Source organism: Seriola aureovittata, chromosome 23 (assembly GCF_021018895.1).
Source record: "Seriola aureovittata isolate HTS-2021-v1 ecotype China chromosome 23, ASM2101889v1, whole genome shotgun sequence".
Taxonomy (NCBI): Eukaryota; Metazoa; Chordata; class Actinopteri; order Carangiformes; family Carangidae; genus Seriola; species Seriola aureovittata.
In genome coordinates, this window is record NC_079386.1 from 3281738 (window position 1) to 3306211 (window position 24474).

Consider the following 24474-nt stretch of genomic DNA (forward strand, 5'->3'; position numbering starts at 1 on the left):
AAATAATGAACAAATAATGCTGTAACTGCCTTGCCAGTGTTAAAGCCTGTAACTGTGTTTTTTACACCAGCTGATTGGAAACTTGTAGTATGGGTCAATAATAAAAATTGTCATAAAAATTTTTTTTTAAAAAGGATTATTACAAGTAGATGTTTTGCATTAACGAGTCTGTTTACAGCAGAAAACCCTGAGAATAAACTACTGGCAGAGACTGAGATGGATCCGGTCTAAAACTCTCTTCCAGGTTATGACTAAAGCCAGAAGTTATGTTATTGCCTCTCCCACTCACAACTTACTTTTCTGTTCCTTTCAAGTCCGTCATCTGGGTATTTCCGCACTGTTTTGAGTGGGTGGTGGCAAGTTGCAATGCAGAGGAAAAGCGGGTTCACCTTGTCAAGCTAGCCAGAGGATAACACCGGAAACAGACGACTTCTCTTCAAAATAATAGCATAAGTTTTAATGGCCTTATTACCTAAAATGTTACAAATTGGCCTTTATTATTTCCTAATTACTTAAATAAAATATTATCATTATGATTAATAAAGAAAAAGTCAAAAAAGAAAAGAGATCCCAAATATTCACATGGAGTGAAGTTTATACACAAATCATGAAATGCACTGTCAAAGTACTAATTTGTTTTCAAGGAAGACTCAATGTTTCATCATGTATTGTTTTTAAATGGTACAATTACATTTTTACTTTTAAATATTTGTTGAATTAAGATTTTTTGGTTATAGAAATATATTTGCCATTTCCTGAACAGTTTCATTACCATTATTCTGTATATTTCAGTGGAAAACGTGTGGTACAGTACTTAAATATAAACTTTACCACCAATATTTTTTAAACTAGTACATGAAATGCATTAGCTTTATTTAGAGGCTTTGTTTTGTTATTCATCTTTAAATCACATTTTTTGGTTTAAAGATGTAATAATATTTTGACAATGACAGTATTGTAAAACACTTAAGATATCCTAATTCAAAAACTGAAATTCGATTTTTTACTATTTCTATTTAAAACTGCCTTGTTTACTTGTCCAAATGAATAAGCAACTTAAATGAATGGAAAACAGGAAATTAAAAAATAATAAATAGCCCACTGTGGGAAAGACATTTTCATGAAGACAATTAAGTTACATTTTCATGAAGCCTACTACAGAGTGAAGTCATCAAAAAATAATGTTGCAGCATAATGCTCGTCAGTAGGTGTTGTATTTTTTGCGCTGTTCTTACCGGAAACATGTGTTATACCTGCGTTTAGCTTTACTGAGCAGTCTTGGACACAGTTGTAGGTGGAGCGAAGGAGGCGACAGAACAGCCCTGTAAAGAAGTTTTTAGAGTCTCCTCTGTCGTGTTTGCACCGTCTTTTAGTTGGAAAAAACAACAACAACTAAACAACAGATAAGCTGGGTCGTGGCGGGAGAAGCCTAAGTCTGAATCAGACACAGCCATGGACGGTAAGTGGAGCTGATTTTTATTTGTTCGAGCTGTTTACCCAGCTCAGACTCTGGAGGTGAAACTGTACAGGGAGTTGTTTTGCGCACAGGGGAAAGCCCCGCTACCGCTGGGTTTTGCTAACAGGAGGAGTCTGCTGTTCCCGGACAGTAAGCTAACGTACAAATAGCGCGTTTACTAGCTTAATTTATCTGATGTCAGATTTAATATGTTTACTCTTCTGTCGCTGACTTACTTATCTGGCACGGGTGAACCAAACCGTGTAGAGCTGCCAAGAGGCCTGATGTGTTTGTCCACCTCATGCAACAAGAAATGCCAAACTCCGTTTAAAAAATTGGCAATTTAACGGTTATCTGTCTATTCTGGGACATATACGAGTTACATATCACATTTTAAAAAGTTGTCACTCATTGTGAAAAAAATATCTTCAATTCCGCTAAGATGTTAGACACCAGCTTGCATTCGTTTCAATTAAAAATCTCCCCTGTTACCATCGGCCCACGCTGCTAGCAACCGCCCACCTCAATTTTAGTGGATGGAAATTATGGAAATTACGCACCATATTTTTGCACAAAGTGTGATGAGATACGGGTTGTTGTTGTGGCAAATATATGCCGAAGTGAAGAGTGTCATTTTACGATTAAAATCTGCCCATGTGTATATTTTACATCACAGTTTCCTTTGCTTTTAAGAGAATAAATAAATAAATACCAAGTTTTTATATTGTTTTTTTTTTGCCTGATTAGGATGAAAACCTAACAAGAGATTGACTTTGTTGATAAACACGATTTATCCATATCTAGAACATGGATAGGATCATTAAGACAAAATCATATCACACAGGTCAACAATGCATGTGACAGGCATGACAAGCTTGTTAAAGCATTGACACCTTTCAGGGCAATTAGAGTGACAGTGACTCAAAGTGTCCCAGATGTTTCAGCTGTTATATTAACACATTCAGTTATTTTTATGGGCACCTTCACTTTCCCAACATCCAGTCTCAATGAATAAACTGGGATATATTTCAAATAAATAGTCAAAAGTGCAATTATTACACACTATTTATTATTTGTCCAAGTCTAAGATCCATAATAATTCATTTTAATCTTACATTACATAACTTTTAACAGTGACTCTTTTCATTTGTCACTGTTTGGACAAAACGTTTTTTCCCCACATTGTATTGCTTTGGTCTTAGGCCGGGAATCAGGCTTGTTACAACTTGGAAAGCATCCCACTCACGCTTTGAAATTGAACAAGTCCTACTAGGTGATGGGTGGAGCTCTAATCACCTGATCATATGTCACACTTCACTCGTTTCTATGAATCTCAACAATACATTAACCTTCAGGAACCTGAAACTAGAGTGCTGGTGCTGCCTTGCTCTTCAATCACAATGGGGGCTTCTCATAACATGACGGGTAATGTGACACTGATATTACACCCTGCCCGTCTTTGTTTGCTTTACTTGGCACTTCTTCTTCTTTATCTTATGGCAGGCAGTTTATGATGAGTAATTATATTTAACTGGGAAGTCCTCGCATCTCAGTGTCCCTTGACCTCTTTGGACGTAGCACTGTTGAGATGTTTTCCACCCAGACCACACCACAAATGACAAACTCTTACTAAACCAAAAATACGTTGTGAGGCTGTTTTTGGTTTTTGTCATGTATGTTGCCACTGTGCCCTGTCTGTCATTACTATACATGGTGATCTGCTATTTTCTCTAAGGGGGTTAAATTTTCTTTTCTTGTTGCCCACCACAGGTGTGTATGGATGGGGCATGACCCCACTCAACCCAGGTAAGAAGCTATTTCCCGCAAATGATCAATGTTATGCATGAATCAGTTCTCATATTGACTACAGCGTTTTCATGAGTAAACATTTCGACACTCTCTGTACTGGTGATCAATGACAGAGCTATTTCTGTGTTTACTAACTGATAGAGGTGAAGCAGTGTAGATGGGCAGTTGCACAATCTGACCACCGTGCTTTTGGATTTCCAAAAGTGACATTTAAGCCAGATTCTTCTTCTTCTTCTTCTTCTTCTTCTTCCTTCTGCCGGTGCATCAGTCCAAACAGCGAACCCCTTCATAGAGATCATTGAGCAGCCAAAGCAGAGGGGGATGAGATTTAGGTATAAGTGCGAAGGACGCTCAGCCGGCAGCATTCCTGGAGAGAAAAGCAATGACACCACTAAGACTCACCCAGCCATCAAGGTGAGTCAGACACAACTTTTTGCTACATGTCTTCTAGCTGTGAAACTTTTAATGTAGATTAGGTGATATAAAACTGCGTCTTTACTTTACCGTACTACTCTGACATACTTGTCCGCATACCTAGTGTGGACCTAGAGGCACTGGGGGGGGGGCAGGTCAGGGCTGAATGAACTCTTGCAGCAAAAGGAACATCTTTGTTAGGAATGTCAAGGGTTTGCACAACATAACTGAACATAGCAAAACTTGAGGAGGTTATCATGTTGTTCATGTTGACATCACAGCAGAAATAAACACGGTAGCAATAGACACAATGAGTAACATCATTAGATATATGATTGTTTCAGCCACAAACCAAAAAACTTAGACTGAGATATATATACTTAGCGTAAATAGGACGGTTGTGAAAAAAGGTACAAAAACCAATGTGTGTACTTTAGATAGATTTATCCAAAATAGATCAAGGCATGTGCTAAAGCATGATAAAATATGCAGTTGCTATAGTGTACAGTGCATTCGGAAAGTATTCAGACCCTTTACGTTTTCCCACTTCAATCTACACTCAAGACACCATAGTTACAAATTGAAAACAAATTAGTTTTAAAAATTGTTGCAAATTTATTATAAAGGAAAAAAATCGAAATTTCACATTGACATAAATATTTAGACACTTTGCTATGACATTTGAAATTTAGCTCGGGTTCCTCCCATTTCTCTTTATCATCTATGAGAGGTTTCTGCACCTTGGTTGGAGTCCACCTGTGGTCAGTTCAATCAGAAGCACACACACCTCTCTATGTAAGGTCAATGCATAACAGAGCAAAAACCATGAGAAGTGTGGCCACCATCATTCTTATATAGAAGAAGTGTGGAACAACCAGGATGCCAGACGATTGCAAGCAAGTATCCACCCATCTAAAAAAATATCTTTTCAAATCATTAAAGTATGACACATTTCCTCCATCAGGTGCACAATTACAGCGGCCCCTTGCGTGTTCGCATTTCACTGGTAACAAAGAACGCACCGCACAAGCCTCACCCCCATGAACTTGTTGGGAAGGACTGCAAACATGGCTACTACGAGGCCGACCTGCAGGAGAGAAGAATACACAGGTAAGCGTTGTTCTTTTCACACTATTTAGAGAAACGTGGGGAATTTGTTGCAACTTCATGCCCGTGTTTCAAAATTACACTGAACTGCCTCGGGAGAAACTGTGTTTGGTATTTGTTTGACACTGACCTAGAAAAGGCCTTCATTATTTGTGGGAGATGACGTGTTCACTGTTGCTGGCTTCATCTTGGGTTTGGAGTTGAGTAAAACATTAACAGCATAAACTGCCCAATGACTTTGATTTCTTTCAGCTGCACTTTAAAACAGTAGGAAATAGTAGTAGGGAAGTAAAAATGGTGGCAGACAGCAGCGACTGATAAGACCAGATCCCTTTAATTGCTAAATATTTAAACTTAACGTAACATAATTGCACCAGTCCGTCTGGCTAGAGAAAATTTTGTTTGTCTATCTTCATCACAAGTGTGATGAAATTCAAACAAACTGCATGTGCTGCAGTTCACTGCCAGTGTTGTGATACAGGGTGAGTAAGTGTACAAGTTTATATTGAGTCACTTAAAAATATTGATATTTTGATAAAAGCAGATGTAGAGTGATACAGCAGTTAATCTCCAGTTGTAGGCGACAGGAGTCTGAAGTGTGGAAACAGATCTCTGATCATTGTAGATGGAAGGATCTAAGCCTGTTTTTTTTTTTTGAGTAATCAGTGGACACTGTTTTGAAACTGTAACTGTGTAGGAATTCAGCCAGTATGAAGGGAGGTGTTCACTTTTATTATCAGACTAGGAAAAGCTACAATACATACCCACCAAAAGAATCTAAGAAACATGAGATAATACAACATCATCTTGTGATTACGCAATTCGAGGATCCAAGCAAGAAATTAAAAAAGGAGTAAAAGCAGTGGAACTAATAGATGAATTATGATCAAATAAAATGTCAGTTAAAAAAGATAAAATCTTTATAAAAAGAGTTTAAGTAATTCACTCTAAGTGAGTTTAAAAGGTGACTACCGGTTTGCCAAGGCAAAAAATCTTAAATGTATCACACTTTTACATTGTTAACAAGCTTATTATAGTAACTGATGTCTAAAAATATTAATTTATTGGAAGCGCACTTGAAGTCCAGTATTTTTCCACTTCCACCCTACTCCCCTCAGCTGTCCTCTGAGCTTAGGATGTGGTCAGTGATCCATAATGATGATGCATTATTATTTTTAAATGTGGCTTTTATGGGAGCAGAAATGTCCAAAGCAGATTAAAACTTGGGTTAATGGACCACGGTATGTGTAAACTGTAAATTGTATAGCCACAGTTATGTGTTGGTCCAGTAAAAAGAATCATAAATGCAAAAGAACTCATAGTATTAAATACTACAGCAGTTCTTTTCTTCTTCTTTCAGTTTTCAGAACCTGGGCATACAGTGTGTGAAGAAGAAGGATGTGAATGAGGCCATCACTTGCAGGCTGCAGACAAATAACAACCCCTTCAACAGTAAGTAGTCATGGTTAAAGATGAGTGTACAACACAAAGAGCTTTCTGTTTCGTTGCCCTTCTTCTGTTAAATCTGTCATTGTGTAAAAAGTTATTGTGCTGAGTGGAGAGAGTCCCCAAATGTCCCACTCAAATGTAAGTCTTTTATTTTGCTGAAGTTTTCTCAACTAGAACGGAGATTTCCAGCACAAACGTGCTTTTGTAAATGTAATGCCATTTAAAATTCTAAAACCAAAAGACTTTAAATGTGGCAATCTGAAATTAATGTCATCATTTCATCTGCTTGAAAAAACTAAAAATGCCCATTCTTCCGAAAAATTACTTCAAATGCTGATAACTTTGCAATAACACAGTAAATCATCTTGCGAGGCTAACGAACTAGCTTGAAAATGGCTGCTCTCATGCAAAACAATGGTAAAATACCGTACCTGGATAGGTTTTTAGCTAACTTCGTGGCTAACATTAAGCTAGCTACTGTACATTTTATGGGGATTGTGATATCTATATCTTTAGCTTCCTGTTTATACAACACATTTGTATTTCAACCTGTAGCTAGTATAATGTTTACCTTTGCTGGGTTAAGAAATAGCTAACTGGGTAGGTAGCATTAGCTGTGATAGCCACTAGTCATGTGTGGGTCAGGGGTTTTTTTTGCTACCCACACTCGCACTGACCAACCCACAAACATATGTGTTAATCATCCACCTGAACACGACCAGCAAACCTCCAACTTTAAACTGTCTCTCTTCCTCTCACAGTGTGCATAATTTATAATACACTTTATTTCTGATGGAGAGAGAAGTTTTACTAATCCACTCTCCTGTGTGGAATAAGTAAACTACATGTTCGTATTCGTGACTGCTGTGGTTGTGATAACTAGTTTAAAAAATTTTATTGGGAGTTACAATAACAACATTAAAAAGGAAGTTTAATCTGCTCCTTTCACCCTGCTTTGATACTAAAATACAGATAGCCTACATATGACAGGATGCAGTGCTCTGCCAGACTGCTGTGTTGCCTGTTTGTCCACCCCACCCTAACTCTGCTTTTTCTTGGCTGCAGTTCCTGAGGCGAAGGTGTGGGAGGAAGAGTTTGACCTGAATTCAGTGCGGCTTTGCTTCCAGGCCTCCATCACTCTGCCTACAGGGGAGCTGTTTCCTCTGGAGCCTGTGGTATCACAGCCCATTTATGACAACAGTGAGCGGAAAACACATATACATACACATTTCCTAATAAACTGTATGTTAAAGTTGAATTGATGGTAACTTTTTAACATTAATATTAATATCAATAGTGTGCTCTTCAATATCTTCTGACCATTTTTAATTTGCATATTCCCCAAAAAACAAGTTCAACTTTTTTAAAAACTCAAAACCTTTCAAAATACAGATACAGTTAGAGAATCTTTTTTAAAATCCATTTCTTGGGGATAAATCATTGTCTAAATATTATTTTTACAACACTTACATTTATTGAAATGTCATGACGACATGAAACATCAACAAAACATTTTGAAATTCTCTGTACATTCTCGTTCAGATTTGTTTATTGTGCATGTGTCACCAAGACATCTCCATATGTTTTGCACAAACAAAAATTGTTTTTAGTAATTTTTGTTTTTCAATCTCCACGATTGTTGCTCTTTGTAGATTATTCAGATTATTTGCACCAAAAGTCAGCAGTCTCCACAGTGCTAATGCTAATATGTACAGTTGCTATAAATCGTCAATATAAATAATTGTCTCAAAGATGTAAATGTAACAAAGTAAATTTACTTAATTTACGTACAAATTTGAGGTACTTATTGTAGTGGAGTACTTTCCCAGTGTAGGGGGTTGTGCTTCAGAATAAGATCTGAGCACTTCTTTGACCACTGTCTCCATATGATTTTGCCCACACTTCTGAAATGTGACATTCACTATTTGAATTAAAGCAAGGCTGAGTTTTTCACAATGAGCAGTAGTTTTGAGTAAAGTAAGTAGATGGTTTTAGAAATTAGCTTTTTGCTTCCCTGTAGAGGAATCAAGATTAAATAAAAAAAAATATATACAATCTGTAAAGGCAGGTATTTAATTGTGTTTGTCTGTCAAAAGATTTCGAGGTTCGCTATATTACAGAGCAAAGAACAGAATTTTGTATGATTGACCTGTGTCTGGTATTAATCGGTAGCTCTGGTATATTTGTTCACGCTTGTTCCATGTGGCAGGGGCCCCAAACACAGCTGAGCTGAAGATCTGCCGAGTCAACCGCAACTCTGGAAGCTGCAAGGGAGGGGATGAAATCTTTCTGCTGTGTGACAAAGTGCAAAAAGGTACACTATGCCTGTACCGTACAATGGTCTTTCATTTTATTCTGCCACTGTGTGCCGGTATGAACAACAGCCCCGTGCAGCACAGGAAGTTTGTTCATAACTCTGAACCTTTACTTTCATGTTTAACAATCCATAAATAGAACTCAGAACTGACTGAGGTGTTTGTAAAGCTTGCAATCAGTCATAGCAGTGAAGGTGTAAACCCATCACACCCACCCAGATACAAAAGCGAGATATTATACTGACAATACACTGGCTCTTTTTGAGTAAGTGAGCGTGAAACGCAGGTTCATTGTTACACAGAGTTTCTATGTTCTTTCCTTGTAGATGATAGAAAAGATAACCTCATAAATTACACATTCATAGTCCAATTTCCTTCTTTAGAAGTGCAGTTGAATAGAAGGAAATATGAGTAACACAGGTAATGACTTAGGGCATTGATTTAATAAAAAGGATTGTTAGCCAACATACACAAAAACTGATTACACCAATCTCTTATTACCAGAAGGATTGTTCGCCTACTTTCCCTTGACACCACAGAGAAGTAAATCTCATATTAAAATGCAACATTACAGACACTGTTCGCAAGTTATACTGAAGCTTGAAAGTAACAAATGCTTGTTTTTATTCATTAAGTTAAACCTAATACAGTATTTATTTTTTACTATGCAGCGATTACCTTATTCACCAGTCACTACTCCTCACCCCTCAAATTGATGTTAAAGCACTAATCAATATTTATATGTGAATATTGTATCAAGAATTAAAATTATAAACCAAGCCTGCAGCATTAGTGAGAGCTTTAGCCTATTCTAGCTCATTGTTTTGGTTTTCCTGCCTGCAACCTCATTTCCTGCCACAATAGTGAGTGCTTTCAGTCAAAAAGCTCCTGAAAATGGACCACTATGGTCTACCTGCTCAGCACCCAATGGCAGACAGACAATATTAGCAGATAACTAGTGAAAACAGTAGAGCATTTAGAGCTCAAACGCAAGAGCCAGATATGTTTCACAAGAGGCCAAAACACAACTAAAGAGAGAGTGAATATCAGACTTAAATTCATGAAGCTGGCCAGAGACATGACTCCAAATTAATGCTAATGTTGCTAATGAAGCTTTATAAGGTCTATTTTGCATTTTCAGCTCGATCCTGTAGGCCTCCCCAGCTTTAAGTATGCATCCCAAAAAAACTCTGCTTTTGCATACAACCTGTGTGCACTGGTATTTTGGGCCACCACTATTGTTGCACATGTGAGGTTTTCTTGCCTGTCGCTGCACTTGCACTGCAAAGCAGCCATGTTACCACTTAGTGACTTTTATCACAAAATCCAAAAGCTTTCTTCCTCAAATTGTAGATCCACTTCTCATTTTTCTTTTTTTTTTTTTTTTAATAAATCCCCAGTGTGTTTAGTGACTGCTTAACTGTCTATGCTTCTGGTGTTCATGTACGGAATATGAAAACACCTGCATGATTTTCCTTGAAAAAATGTAAAGTTTTTGAAGTATACCATAGGATTCACATCAGTGTGGTGCTGTGCTGCTGATATAGAACCCAACTCTTTAAACTTTCACTTCCCTACTCCTGGTGAACATTTTATCGCTTCATCTTTTTTGGTTTCTTTGCATTATCTTTTCCTAATTAACACAAAACTAAAACATTTGATCATTATCAGTCTTTTCCCTTCATTGTTTGCAGCAGTTTGATCAAGGCAGGCGAGCATGCAATAAACCATGTTCTTTGTATTTTGGAAATTGGAGCTGTGGGAGACTTAGCCTGAGATGCACATTGCATCAGTGTGAAAACAGCCTGTGAAGCCTTCATAGACTAGATCATGAAACTCTTTGTCCTCGTCTTTGCAGGAGAATGTCATGTAGCCATTCTCACAACAAGTGGAGCCATTACATTGTCATTTAAACATTAAGCCTCTTCCTACATGAAGTTTAACAGCTGAAGCTAATTACACGGTTTGTAAGCTCTCGTCAGACTTTGTGTAGCATAGCAGCAAAGGTGATGCAACACTTCAGGGACTTTGAGCTCTTGTGCTCTGTCAATGGTAAACCTCAGAGCTGAAATGACTCAATGTCTGATTTTGATTCCTCTTTGAAGTCAGTTTAGTATCTTATACTTCCATTTTCTGTTTCCCTACAGAGGACATCGAGGTGCGTTTCTTCCAGGACTCCTGGGAGGGAAAGGGCACTTTCTCACAGGCCGATGTCCACAGGCAGGTGGCCATTGTGTTCCGTACACCGCCCTACCGCGACACTAATCTCACTGAGCCCATTAGAGTCAAGATGCAGCTCCGCCGGCCCTCTGACCGCGAAGTCAGTGAGCCAATGGACTTCCAGTACCTGCCCTCTGACCCAGGTAGGAGGCGGTGTTCTCATGCTTCCAAATGATACTTGAATTTGTTTATTAACTATCCAAACTGCGTCTTATAACTGCATTTTAAAAATGGCCCCTGTAGATGAATACAGACTGAGTGAGAAGAGAAAACGTACAGGAGACATGTTCCAGAGCCTCAAGCTGGGACCCATGCTGTCTAGTGGTACGTTGATGAGATTTGTTTGTCTGCCATAATATAATGAGGTAAAAGGCAATAGTATTTTTTTCAGTTGCAATGTAATATAATCATATCTATTACAATTTCAGTGTCCATTCCACAAGATAGACGGCACATAAGCCCAGCAAGGAGAACAGTCACAGCCAAGCCTCCATCAATGAACCCACAAGCTGGTGAGACTGTTTATATTGTTGATGTCACATATGGAGATCCTTTTCAATCCCTGCTCAGATGGGCTGTGATTTTATTAGACCTAAAAGTTGATTAATTAAATTGTTAATTGACAGAAAATTATTTGGCAACTATTGTGATAATCAGTTGTTTCAGTCATTTACCAGGCAGAAATGTCAAACATTCTTTGGTTTCAGCTTCTCCATTCTAAGGGTATATATATATATATATGTATATTAATATTTGTGAGTTTTAGAGTGTTAGTCAGACAAAATATGTTATACTACAGAGATGAGATTTTGAGTAGTGGAACTCAACTTGCTTGTCTGTCTGTGTGTATTCAGCAGCTGTGGTGCCCCCTGTTGCCAGTGCAGTGAAACCCCAGGCTTCATACTCCTTTCAGCCAGGCCAGCTTTTCTCCATCCAGCCCAAGGTAGAGGCCTCTCCCTCCAGCTCAGCTGTGACTACAAACCAAACATGGAAAATCATGGAGAGCCTGAACCTGGGCCCCCAGCCCAAAGCCACTCCAGTGGCCAACTTCACAATAAGTCAGGCGCCATCTTCCTCCTCTTCCTCCTCTACAACCACCTCCACTGCCAACCAGGACTTCTCCACTGTCAACCTGTCAGACCTTCATGAATTTTTCCCCAACATTTCCTCAGCCATGGCCCAGGAGCCCACACCTTCTCAGGGGACCACTGTCTCCTCTCAGGCCAGCAGCTCCTTCACCCTCCAGGCCCCTCAGTTCCGGGTGGATGATGATGATATCCCAGAATTCCCTATCTTTCCTGAAGCCCAGGCCCCAGGTACCCTGGACAGCCTAAACATGGATGACTTTGAGGACCTTCTGAACCCCCGCCTCATCAGCGAGGCTGGAAATGGCGCCTCAATGTTGGCCCAAGCTTCATGTCAACAAGCCGCCCCTCCCAGCTCCTCCGCTGCTGCCCAGAACACAGTATCCCAGAACACTTCTGACCCTGCCAGCCAACCAGGTAGCACCTGGATGAATTACCCCAACAGCATTGTCAACTTGCTCCAGAACGAGAGCATGATTATCATGGCATCCAACAACAACAACCACCAGGCCCCTGTGCTGGATGAGTTTGATGAGTTGATGTCTGCTGACGAGGATCGTCTTATTTCCATTTTTAACAGCGAAAGCCAAGCTGGGTATGTGTCAGGACACCAGACTTAAAGTTTGTCCATGTGATTCTTTTTTTTTTATTTTTATTTTTTTATAACAGACACATTGACATAGACCATGTGAGCTGCCCACTTCGCCATCAGGACTAAAACTCCTTTTTTATTACCAAGGACAGAAAGGAAACAAGGTGGACATGAAGGGCTGGAGGAGACTGAATGTAGCAGAACTGTTCACTGTGGACTTGCTTTTTGAAATACCAGCAAAGACATTTTTTGGTATTCAATTAACGGGGTTTGCCAGGCTTTATATACAGTTTGTCTGACAAATGATAAAACACAGGACAGAACATAATCAGATTTCTTTCTTTGTTTAGCATCAATCATTTACTGTTTCAGCCAGTGTCAACACAGTGGTAGAAGATGGATTCACCACAAATGTTTGTTTTAAAAAGACAATCAGATCAGATAAGATCAATTGCTGATGGCATCTGTTAAGATGTTTCCCTGTAACATGTTAAGCATGTTTTTACTGTCCTTGTAACAATTCTGGCAGAGCTGATCAGTGTTAATGTGATAATCACTGTCTCTAATTAAAATGCTGTTTAGTCTGCTTTTTTATTTTAAACAAAGCGGCTGGTATATAGAATTTAATCCAACCTAGAGGCAAGTCAATGCAAATAATATCTATTGTCATTTAATTAAATATCCCCATGTAGTACTTTGTAACTGAATAGAATGTTTTCTGACTGTCGGCAGTAACTGTAACCACTGTCTGTACACAGGTGCCTCTCAGCAAAATACTATGGTAGTAATGTTTTAAGAGCCAAATGAAGGTCTATATGTAAATAATTATCAAACAAGCAACATTAATAAGTACATGCTTATAGCACAGAAGAGTACAAAAGTTCATGCATCACACTCACAGAGCTGTATCAGGTCTTCCTCTGGTCTCTAACCAGTTTTTCCAGTTATTTTATCCATATGGCTACCATTTAACTCAACAGTTTTAGACCTGTAGGTCAAATTGCTAATTTGCTTTATTGAGATGGCATTATGTGGTTTTATACTAGGATGATGTAAGCAGATTGTACTATATGCAATTTTTCGCTGTCATGAATGATGAATTCTGTCAAAATCTAAAAAACACTTTTCTTGGCAATAAAAAAAGAAACTGCATAAAAATAAAGGTCTTCAAAAGTAGATTTTATTTGGCAACTCTGTAAGCAAAAGGTAAAGTCAAAAAATGACAGAAAGGTATCAAAATCAAACAGAAATGCTTCATTGGATGCAAATTTTCCCCTGATGATGTGCATACAAATCAAGGATTTCTTTAGCCACCCTATTGGTCAGGTAAGTGTAAGTGTGTTACAAACAGAACCTCAACAATACAAATATTCTCACATGAATACAATATATTCAATACAAAAAAGGTGACTATTTTCAGGTGACTTAGAAAATATTACAGCGAGAGAAGACAACTGAAATGAGATTTTGTGCTTTTTGCCAAAAGGAAAAACATGAGATCAAAATCCAACCACTGACTTTCAAAACAATTTCAATCAGAAAGTCATACTGCACAACCCAACTCATGGGATCACTAAGTGCCTCTTCATTCACTCATCCTACAAAACTATCCTCTTGCTCTTTATGTTACTTCAAGATTGGTGACTTTGTTGACAATGTGGGAACGCCTGGGTACACACTCCAGGTCAAATTTGCTCTCATATATGGTCGGACAAAGCTTCCAGCGGTTGTTTCGGTAGATTCCCAGGTATGTGTACACATCCGGCTTATAGGAGAGAGGGCACTTGACCCCTGTGGCACGGATGACAGAGTCCAGCCTTACAACCTCGCTCTCATCAGTGAAGTTCTGGTTATAGGCACAAATGACCTGCTTGCCCTCTGCCTTGGAGTCATAGGGACTGACTTTAACTAGGGAGACTTTGCCATCCAGGGCTGCTCTGGCCACACATTCCCATGCATGGTCCAACTTAAAACCAGAATCCAAGTGCATCAGCCACTTGCCCGTGAGCACCCCGTGGTTCAGGGCCAGCTCCTTCACTGTCTGGAAGCTGACAGGCCGGCCACTGGCCAGAAGCTTCTCCCAGCTCTCCTGAAGACCCATAACATCAGCACCACTGGGGCAGTGGGTCGGGCCCAGCACAGCTATCCACCCCACAGGGCTGACACCACCATCCTCATCGCCAAATCTGTGCACTTGTGAGGGCCTGTTGCTCTCCAGCCAGCCGTCAAACTCGGATCTGGGAGTTCGTCTCGAGTCAAACACTATCCAAGGGTCCATGTCTGCAGCCATGGCCTCAGCGGCATAGGTCTCTGCAGCAAAGGGGGTCTCCACCTCGCCGTCGACAGGGGCCTCTTCCTCCTCCATAATACTGCCAGTGTGAGGCTATTTAAGTGCTGGATCTTGTCCTGTTAAAACGAAGGTGTTGTAAATTAAACTTGAAAAATGAAAAGTGCAGCCTCTCTGTTCATTTATGGTGCCCCCAAACAATTGGATAGATGGGTTGCCTGCGGATGTTTACTAATGCTGCTAGCTAGCCTGCTACATTAGCAACACTTGTTCAACAGCTAACGTTTATCCACATCCGATTCTCTTACAAAATATAAGATGTTTTTCCTTTGCGTTTGTGCATCATCTACAGTGGACATGTGACTAAACACTGAAACAGTATTTCTATTTGCTTGGTTCCAGTCTTATTGTAGCTAACCAGCTGCTTAGCCATTTTACCAATCGTCCATGTTCCGTCTTCTTGAATTTGGACCAAGATTATTTACAGCTGACTTTTGAACACAACTAATGTATTAACACGCATATTTGCTTGTGGACGATAGAAATTATCGAACGCTCATCGGAAACAATAGATATTAAGGCTTAACATACCTGCAGATGTTTAAGTTTGTTGTCCACTGTTGTTCTTCCGTACAAGCACAGCCCCGATGGTATATGGTCCGCTCTGTATCAAAGGGCGATATGACAATCTCCATTCAAGTGACTGGCAGATTAACTAATACCGTCTATCCACTAAATCACATACTACGGAAACGGCTCGGGCTTTAGATACATTCATCACACAAAGAAAGCAGTACAACTGCGTTGTTAAAAAAATACAATACACTCCTGGTATAACAGTAGTTTTATTTAACAATTTAAGCGGATAATGTACTGAATTCAACAACGCAGTAATACAACGACAAATGACAATATACCAGGTTTCTCTGGGTGCGTACAAAAATGTCCACAAATGTGCTGGTTGTTAGTTTTTCTGTTGTGTATCTGTCAAATATATCTTACGCTACACTAATGGCTCAGAATTAACATCATTTGAACTACATTATATTCCTAGTGTGCTCCAAAATGAGGGCGCTGGGACCCTGCGGAACTAAACTGACCTGCCAGGCAACAGGGAACCAGTGACGACGACGTGCTAACGAGTTAGCCGGCTAGCTACCGCTATCTGGTGTGTGCGCGGTGGAGGCGAATTACATATGATATAGAGTAATAATCCAGCATATACTGTATTTTATTTTTAGGCTAGCCATCCACGTAATTTAATTATGCCCAGCAAAAAGAAGAAATACAACGCCAGATTCCCTCCGGTAAGTTTATGACGGTCTGGACCGGTGTTAAGATTAGCTAACGTTAGCAAACTGTACGATACAAAGCTAACTTCTCTAGCTATCTTGAGTGAGATTCGGCCTGTTTTGTTGCTTAGAGAGCTAACAAGCAAATCATCAAACAGAAGTAGTTCACCACTAAATCTAATTTGCATTGGTGAGAAGTAACATCGCATTATACCAGCGTTACCACTTTCATTGAATAGGCCAACTTTCCTTGTATCCCAGTGTTTGCTACAGTATATTTAAGGTATGCGACGTATGTTAGCTACCTACCCTACTAAATAACGTTGTTTTTAGCATGGCAAGCTAAGAAACTGGACGTTGTTTGTAGCTGCACAACGAGCAAACTTTGTAGATTATCATAGGGAATACGCTATGATAAATCTCATTATCCTGACGGGAATTAACGGGTTTAAACATGCATGCTGTGCAAGTCTCCTTATGATGTAGTTTGCTAACATTGTTGTGAACGGGCCTTTGGTTTTGATAAACAGAAAGTTGTATCCAAGTCTGTTTATAATACAAATCGTGAAACGGTGTCACCGTATTTACACGTATTGACTCAGTGTGCGCACACACTTAAAGTTAAACCTTTTGTCATTACAGGCGAGGATTAAGAAGATTATGCAGACAGACGAAGAAATAGGCAAAGTGGCTGCAGCAGTACCCGTTATTATTTGTATCCTTCCTGCCAAATATCTTCACAGCTCCTTGGTCTGGATCATCTGCATGAGAAGTTTGAATGCAGAGGGGTGTTAGATTTATTTAAATTACACTCTTCATTCAGTCATGGGTGTTTAAACTAATGGTCTGACTTGGTGTTAAAATAATGATTTGATAAACCAGTTGATCAACAGAAATTTGACAGAGAAAATATGAAGATTTATTGTTTTGTCTGTATTTTAACACAAAGCAACATGAAGACATCTCTTAGGGAGCGCATGATGGGCATTTATTTATTTACATTTTATAGATTAATGAATAATCTTAAAAATAAATGATAGGTTAACTGATGAAAAAAAATGTCACCCCTTGTCTGACTCTGAGTGGCACTCTGTCATGTAGTATTTCAAATAATAGGCATTGGCAGTAGGAAGTTATTTTTGTGGTATCAATACAAACATTGTAATGATTGTGTCACAATCTGCTTGTTAAACCCAAGCAAGCTGTTCATGTTTTTCATTTTCAGATTTGAAAGTTTTCAGGCTCCGTGCAGTAACAACGTAAGTTAGACCATGCAAGTGAATCTGTTCATTATAATGAAGGACATAGACCTGCTATATCATACTTTCCTTAACTGAGACATCAGCGAGAGCCTTGGAGCTGTTTTTGGAATCGTTGCTTACAAAGGCCTGTCAAGTCACCCAGTCCAGGAATGCAAAGACGATGACAACGTCACATTTGTAAGTTTCTGTTCATATTAAAATTGTATTTTGTGTAATAATGTAGCTGAAAAGGTGTTATGTCTTCATTTCCTTTGGGATTTAAATAAAGACATACCCATGCTACTGTTACTTAGATAGCGCTGCTGAGTGGATTTGCAACACACCGCCAAATTAAATCCCTTGTATCTTAAAGTATCTCTAGCAATGACTAAGATGTATCTGCCAAGAGAATCTTACTGTGTGACTTGAAATTAATATATAATTCCATTTTATCTCTTTTTCTATTTGATATGAAGTGCACATTTTGCTCGTCTCTGAGTGTGTCTTAAGTCTGTAGAGGAGGCAATAGCCTGATTTAAAAAGTGTGTGTGTATGTATGTTCACAGAAAACAGTGTATTGAACTGGAGCAACAGTTTGATTTCTTAAAAGACCTGGTGGCAACTGTGCCGGACATGCAGGGAGAGGGGGAAGAGAACCACACGGAGGGAGGAGGAGAAAAAGTCCCTCGCAGGTATCACTCACACTCAAACACACACCGACATGTTAGTAGCCATGACTACCAAGGAATTAAACAGTCAAACACAACAAAGTTGACACCATTAAGCTCTGGTCTGGTTTATGACTTGATTATCTTTACATGGACACAAGGCCAGTTACTATCATTTTTGCAATGTTACCATATTACTTATTTCGTTTTGTTTTGTTATTATATCATTAACAGAAACCAAAAAGAAAAAGGCACATGCACATATCGGTTTCACAGAGGGGAGAACTAATTATTGAGGATTGTAGAGAAGAGAAAGTCGTATTGACTGTCAAATCAAACAGTGACTCTGCAGCTAAATTGATGCTGAGTCTGGCACAGAGTTATACTTAAATGAGTAAAAAGTCTTCTTTTCACTGAACAGTGTGGCTGATTCGATTCTGATACAATTTAAAGTGGTTGTAAGCTGCTTGGCTTTGGTAATGAGGCATGTGGCGTCACAGCATCTTTGAATATAAATGACCCCAACAAATTTCCACCAGCAGTATTGGTCACATTATTCTCGCATTTGAAGTTATCTCTACTGATTTTAATGTTCGATTTGGGCACAACTGTCTTGCAGATTTATGCTGTAGAATAACTTTCTAATTTTTTTAATTGTTTTATAAGCTTTTAAAATGTGGTTAGTTATGTCCATATGTACGTAACTCTGTCCCATTCTCGTGAATATGATATCTCAGTAACGCCTCGAGTGAATTTCTTCAAATTTGGCACAAACGTTCTCTTAAATTCAAGGATGAACTATTTCAAATTTGGTGGTCAAAGGTCAAGGTCACCATCACCTCACGTTCGTCCCATTCTTGTGAGTGTGATACATCTGGAATGCTAGGAGGGATGATTTGATTTGATTACATCTGGCATAAACATGCGCTTGGACTCAAGGATGAACTGATTCAAATTTGGTGGTCAAAGGTCAAGGCCAGTGTGACCTCAAGAATTCATACAATAATTATGACAAAATTTCACACAAATCTCTGATAGGATGATATTTTATATCCATGAAGTCAAAAGTCAACTTCACTGTGACATCATAATGTTCTGCCAAAGAAATCTTTCTGGCCATTATTTAACAGCAACATCCATATTTGATTATTGGTCAGGTATATTAACACATACAAGGAATTTGGCTCTTTTTTTTTTCTCAATAAACTTACACACTAATGCAACAGATGTACAGCAGAACAAGAACAACACATCTTAACAAAGTAGAGTCAAATCAATTTTATTTATACATTCCTATATCACAAATCAAAAAATACACTTAATACCTTTTATTAAATTCCTTCAAACTCTTCACTACATTGTTTCGATGATTCTGGACAGACATTGATGTAAACCGCAACTTGATTGCATGGTGAAGGCATGCAACAGCGAGGCAGTAGTTCTAGTTAAAAGCTGAGAGAATGACTACCTTCATATGTCATTGCATAACTTTTCTTTTGTTTTCTTCTCCAGGGGTCGAAAACCAGGATCTGGACGCAAGAATGGAGGGGCAGGCTCCAAAGGGAAGGACAAGAAGTTGTCTGGCACAGAGTCGGAGCAAGAGGTGGGCGTTGATTTGCATGCAGAGGCCAATAACTATCTGCAGTTTCAAAGATTTGTCGTCAGATGGCTCACTTTGTGTTCCTCCCTGATGGAGACAGGATGACTCTGAAGACAGCGAGACAGAAGGGGACGAGGATGATGGCTCTCAGTCAAGCACAAATCTACAGGCTGCATCCAGATTCCACAGGTATGGACACAGAATAACCAGTTCACATCTGGCGACACCGTGTGGATCTAGGGTCTTTTGTCTGTCCTCTCAAGCTGCATAGTGAGAGAGGGATTTTGCCAGTTCATACTGTATTTGTCTGTGTCTTGTGAAAACGAGGGGATTTTTAAGTGGTTTATATAAAATAAGAGCGAGGAGCCCAGAGAAGATCCAGCAATTTATCTGAAAGAACACCAAATTTGATGATCGATGTGAACAGGGACACATTTGAGCCCCTTTCCAACACGAACAATTGTATGTAAATTTGATGATGAGTTTAAATCCATCACTGGTGCAGCCTTTGAGAACAGAGCAAACATTCTTCCCACCTCGTACACATTTTTCAACTCACTGCCGCTTTCTCTTGTTCAGGAACCAGATATTGTGTGTGTGTTATGCTCTCAATGAATGTCCTATCGAATCAGAATAAAACCAGTGAGCAACGTTTACATAAGTCACCTGTTTAAAACGCCAAATAGCTATCACTTTAACCGCCTGTTGAAACCAGCAATATTATATATTAATGTGTGAAAAGGCTTTCAATTGGATCTACACCTCATGTGGAGTGTGTTCCTGAACACCCCTGAATAAACCTTGAGGGATGGCATCACACTGTTGTCAGTACCTTTTGTCTGCAGTCATACTTGAATTTAGAGCTGATCACTTATGGGATCAATCAAGACCAAATCCATCTTAAAGTTAATTTTGTTTAACAGCAGCCACTGTGGCCTCCAGTGACAATTACAAGATAGTGGTGAAAGCTAAAACATAATGTAACAGTAGCACGAGGAGAGAGGAGTCATCAAGTCAGTGAACACACTCAATATCATGAGGACCACTGCACACTAAAGTTAGCTAACATTAGCCAACATATGCTACTGCTCAGTACCAGACCAAGAACCAGACCTGTGAGAGTAATGGTTTGAGTGCCAGTGCTTTTTATTTATAAGAGGAAGAACATCTTATTTCTCCTCTGACTTTCACTTTAACAGCAAATCATGACAGATTTATATCAATTATTTGATTCTAAATGTGGCTATTGGAAGTTCACTGCTTCTATTATACATTTAAAAATTGTATGCCAACTATTCAGACAGAGAAATGCAATTTTCCTATGAGCCCTCAAACTGTGAAACAGTCTGCCAATTGAGATCAGACAGGTTACATCATTAGTGTCTTTCAAAACGCTTCTTAAAACATTCCTTTATTGGCAAGCTTTTATGAATGTTTGATGTGTTGTGTTTTATTTTGTTGCGATTTATTTTCCCATGATACAGACAGAGTATATTCTCATCCAACTGATTCTGTTTTGTGATGTGTTTGTTTTTCTCTTGTTTGTATTTTCTCTTTTTAATTCCCCTTTTTCTTTCTGTAAAGCACTTTGAAACGTTGTTAAGGAAAGTGCTATATAAATTATTTATTTATTTATTTTTTATTTTTTTAATTTCACAGTAATTTATTGATGACCTGATTTTCTAACACCTGGTTTACACCTCTGTCTGTACCCCTCGCAGCTCAAACGCGCCCCCCCCGTACATGCACATGGGAAACATGGTCTCAATGGGCAGCATGGCTCCAGCACAGCCCCAAGGCGGCATGGCCTTCGCCCCCCACCCCTCCATGATGAGTGTCGCACCGCCTCCCCCAGCCCCCGCGCCGCACAAAAACGAGGATGACGACGATGAAGACTATGACTCTTAGCTCCGTCTGCCCGCCACCTCCACCACTCGCTCTCTCACACACACACACACACAAACACACACACACACACACACGCACGCACACACACACATAAACACACACACGCTCTTTCAACATTATTTTCAATTTCTTAAGTTGTAATTGCGGCGGCTGCTCTAAGCAGAGGAGGGAAAGACTCTTCATCGCAGCCCACTTACAGAAAAACCCTCAACAGCCGGCTGTAGAAGAGACCGCCGCAGGAGACAGAAAACTGGTTGTATATTATGTGTTTTAATTTTCTTTCTTTTTTTTTTTTTTTTTTTTTAAAAGGTTTTATTTTACTGTAGGAGGAGAATCCAACACGGATGTTTTTTAACAAGTCAGTCGTTCTATTTTGGCTATTAAAAATGGCAGTCGTCACCGTTTTTGCCATTAGCCCCTGCAGACAGGATAGGTGTGGTTTGTGTTGCCTTGTAGCTTTTTCTTTTGGCACTTTTCTTTCTTCCTCAATCCTCTGTCGTAGACATGATGAAGTGAACTTGTCAGTCATCATGCAAACCCTCAGGTTGGCTGAAATATTCTGTAAGTGGTAGTTAAAGCCTTATTACAGCCTTTGGTGCTCATACAAAGGCAGTTAATTGAGATGAGTTCAGGGCAACAGCTTGTTAAGTATCTGAAAGGTGATCAGCACTTGTCTAAGGGAAAGGGAGGTCATTGTCTCACCCATGAAGTGTTATATTACTCTGTTATCTATTGGCTATGAATTACTGCTGTTAAGATGTGAGCCCCACTTCTGGGCTTTGCCACAACTTGCTAGTCAATTCAATTGTCAGCCTGTAACATAAACAAGGAAGCAGGTGTATTTTTACTATAGGTTAGCTAGCCACAGCTTTTTTTGAATTAGTTTCTATTTTTAATTCATGTTTTTTATCAAGAGAACTGTAAACTTCCATGACCACAACCATATCAGCAGGTTAAAGATTTACAGTGTTGTTATTTTTGATGCTGTCAGGCATTTAGACCTCCTTTATTATTTTATACGACCATTAAATTCCCCTGAATTGGCCATCAGAAGTATACTGTGACTGTTGAACTATGACTTTGTTTTTAAAGGTGTTTGTCCCCTCTAATTTCTCCTCTGGCCACCCCTCCAATTTTGAGTAACATCCTCCTTTATCTTAGATTGTTTTAGATGTATCCAATGAAAGCAGAGACGGGGCTCCCCATTTATATGTCAGTCTCAGTATGAAATGTTTCCAAATAGACAGCTGACACTGTATTGTAAACTTTTAACATTCTTTTTATTTTGTATGGGTGAAATAAAGTTCATATTTCAATTAAAAAAAAGCAACTCTTGTTTTGGTTAGTTGTGTTTTCCAGATCAGAAGTGAAATGGCCTGAAATACTTTTCACATCAAGCCAATCTGCAATTGCGATTTTTTTAGACACACTTCTTTATTTGCTGGCTGGAAGGACGTAACCTGACCCCTGCAGCATCTTTAAGCAAAAAATATTTCAAAGAGCTTCTCTATTTCATTTTTGAATTTCACAGGCATGGGACATCCTTTGCAGTCATGATTCAATACTGTGCCTTTTCAGCTCCTTTGAATTTCTTTACTTTCCCATGGATGTATCTTCCATTGATTTACTGGCCAATGACTCATGCAACCTGAAAGGCAAGAGCTGCTGTTTGCAGCCTCCTCCTGGCATTTGAATCAGATAAACACATGACAGTACAGGTTTGTGGAAAGGTTTTCACAGAGAGCTGATTGTTCGCATCGTAGAAGCACACACTCTACTTTCACAGCAGCTGCTACAGTCGTCCCTGAGTGTGTGTCCAGCTTCTTTCCTCTTCCTCCTGCCTTCTTTATTTTTTTTAAACAGCCCCCCCCCCCCCCCCCCCGCCCATCCAACCAAGCAACACAAGAGCTGGGGCCGCATAAACAACTGCATCCTTCCTGCACAAGCGTTGACTCAGCGGACTGCGAGAAGGGAGGGGTCTGGTGTGTCTGAATGTGTGTGTATGTGGGGGAGAGGGTGGCGGAGTGGGTTGTAGGTGGTTGACTTTAGCACGTCGGTGTCCAAACAAACGGCAGCCATGGGGCAGGGAAGGAGAGCCATCAAAGGTCTGACAGAAGGAAGCACACTGTTTCCACACAGCAGCCAGCGGGGCCAAAGGTGGCCCTCTGATTCCCATCCCCTCTCATGAAGCTGCTGACTTTTTTAACTGCTCTGTACTTTTGGAAACATGGACAAATGTGGCAAAAAAAAGGAATTCCCTTGACCTTTTTACAAATATAAAAGCCTTTCATTGTGTGGCTACTTAAAAAACGTGTTTTAAAATGTACCTTGTGTTTTAGCCTTGATCAGAGGGCACACTAGGAACCAACTCATTAATATACACTTAATTGTAATTAGTTTTATGTGACTGAACACATTACAATAAGGCAAGGCAATCTTTATTTCATTTAATACACAAGAGAAAACTCAATGGAAAGCAAACAGGAAAAAGAAAATAAATGTTCCTTTACAAGTAAAACTAGCAGATTGAAATGCCTCTTTTGAATTGTTAAACTAGTATATTATACATATCTATACAACTATAAAGTACCATAAAATGGAAATACTTAAATACAAGTGCCTCAGACTTGTAGTGCTGCTCAAGTATAGTAGTACATTCTACCTCTGGATTCAACAGTCATTATTGAATGGCAAAAAAAATAAAGTAAACACATTGAACACATTTCAAGTCCTCCACAAGGCTGTTCCAGCAACAAGGAGTGTAAAAACTAATACTTGTACTAAGTGCTATAACCACTAAGCAACCCAGCCTGTTGATTGTGAGGATGAAAAACTTGAACTCAGTTCAGCGAGTTTGAATAAGTAGATGAATACATGATGGAAAAATCCACTGACAAATTATTTGGATTTTTTTTTCGACGCATATATTTGCATCTAAAGTGGAAAGTGGATTTGCTGTGTGCCATCTCAGTGATATAGAAAATGAGTTTAATTTTGTTTTCTACTGTCCCTTTTACAGGAACTATTTAAC

At 39.3% G+C, this 24474-nt stretch overlaps 3 protein-coding genes across 6 annotated transcripts; 2 read left to right on the forward strand and 1 right to left on the reverse strand.

Annotated features, from left to right (window-relative positions):
* Window positions 1-1300: 1300 nt before the first annotated feature.
* On the forward strand, window positions 1301-13623 carry rela (v-rel avian reticuloendotheliosis viral oncogene homolog A). Of its 2 annotated transcripts, none has more exons than XM_056368735.1 (11): window positions 1301-1459; window positions 3227-3262; window positions 3534-3679; window positions 4644-4789; window positions 6147-6238; window positions 7301-7435; window positions 8445-8549; window positions 10698-10913; window positions 11014-11094; window positions 11199-11282; window positions 11625-13623. In XM_056368735.1, exons 1-11 carry the CDS (start codon window positions 1453-1455, stop codon window positions 12473-12475), a joined length of 1899 nt encoding a protein of 632 aa, XP_056224710.1. In that variant the 5' UTR covers window positions 1301-1452; the 3' UTR covers window positions 12476-13623. The 2 variants fall into 2 exon arrangements, with proteins under 2 accessions (XP_056224710.1, XP_056224711.1); XM_056368736.1 differs by having other exon boundaries at window positions 11628-13623.
* Window positions 13606-15802, reverse strand: c23h11orf68 (chromosome 23 C11orf68 homolog). Of its 3 annotated transcripts, none has more exons than XM_056368739.1 (3): window positions 15673-15802; window positions 15326-15398; window positions 13606-14853 (listed from the first exon to the last, which is right to left on the reverse strand). In XM_056368739.1, the coding sequence occupies exon 3, from the start codon at window positions 14810-14812 to the stop codon at window positions 14069-14071; it is 744 nt and encodes a 247-aa protein (XP_056224714.1). In that variant the 5' UTR covers window positions 14813-14853; window positions 15326-15398; window positions 15673-15802; the 3' UTR covers window positions 13606-14068. The 3 variants fall into 3 exon arrangements, with proteins under 3 accessions (XP_056224714.1, XP_056224713.1, XP_056224712.1); XM_056368738.1 differs by having other exon boundaries at window positions 15652-15785; XM_056368737.1 differs by lacking the exon at window positions 15673-15802 and having other exon boundaries at window positions 15326-15570.
* A 63-nt stretch (window positions 15803-15865) lies between these two features.
* On the forward strand, window positions 15866-22778 carry drap1 (DR1-associated protein 1 (negative cofactor 2 alpha)). The gene is made up of 7 exons (XM_056368740.1): window positions 15866-16041; window positions 16669-16741; window positions 17372-17465; window positions 17834-17959; window positions 19448-19538; window positions 19636-19724; window positions 21257-22778. The coding sequence occupies exons 1-7, from the start codon at window positions 16000-16002 to the stop codon at window positions 21441-21443; spliced, it is 702 nt and encodes a 233-aa protein (XP_056224715.1). The 5' UTR covers window positions 15866-15999; the 3' UTR covers window positions 21444-22778.
* The last annotated feature ends 1696 nt before the right edge of the window (window positions 22779-24474 follow it).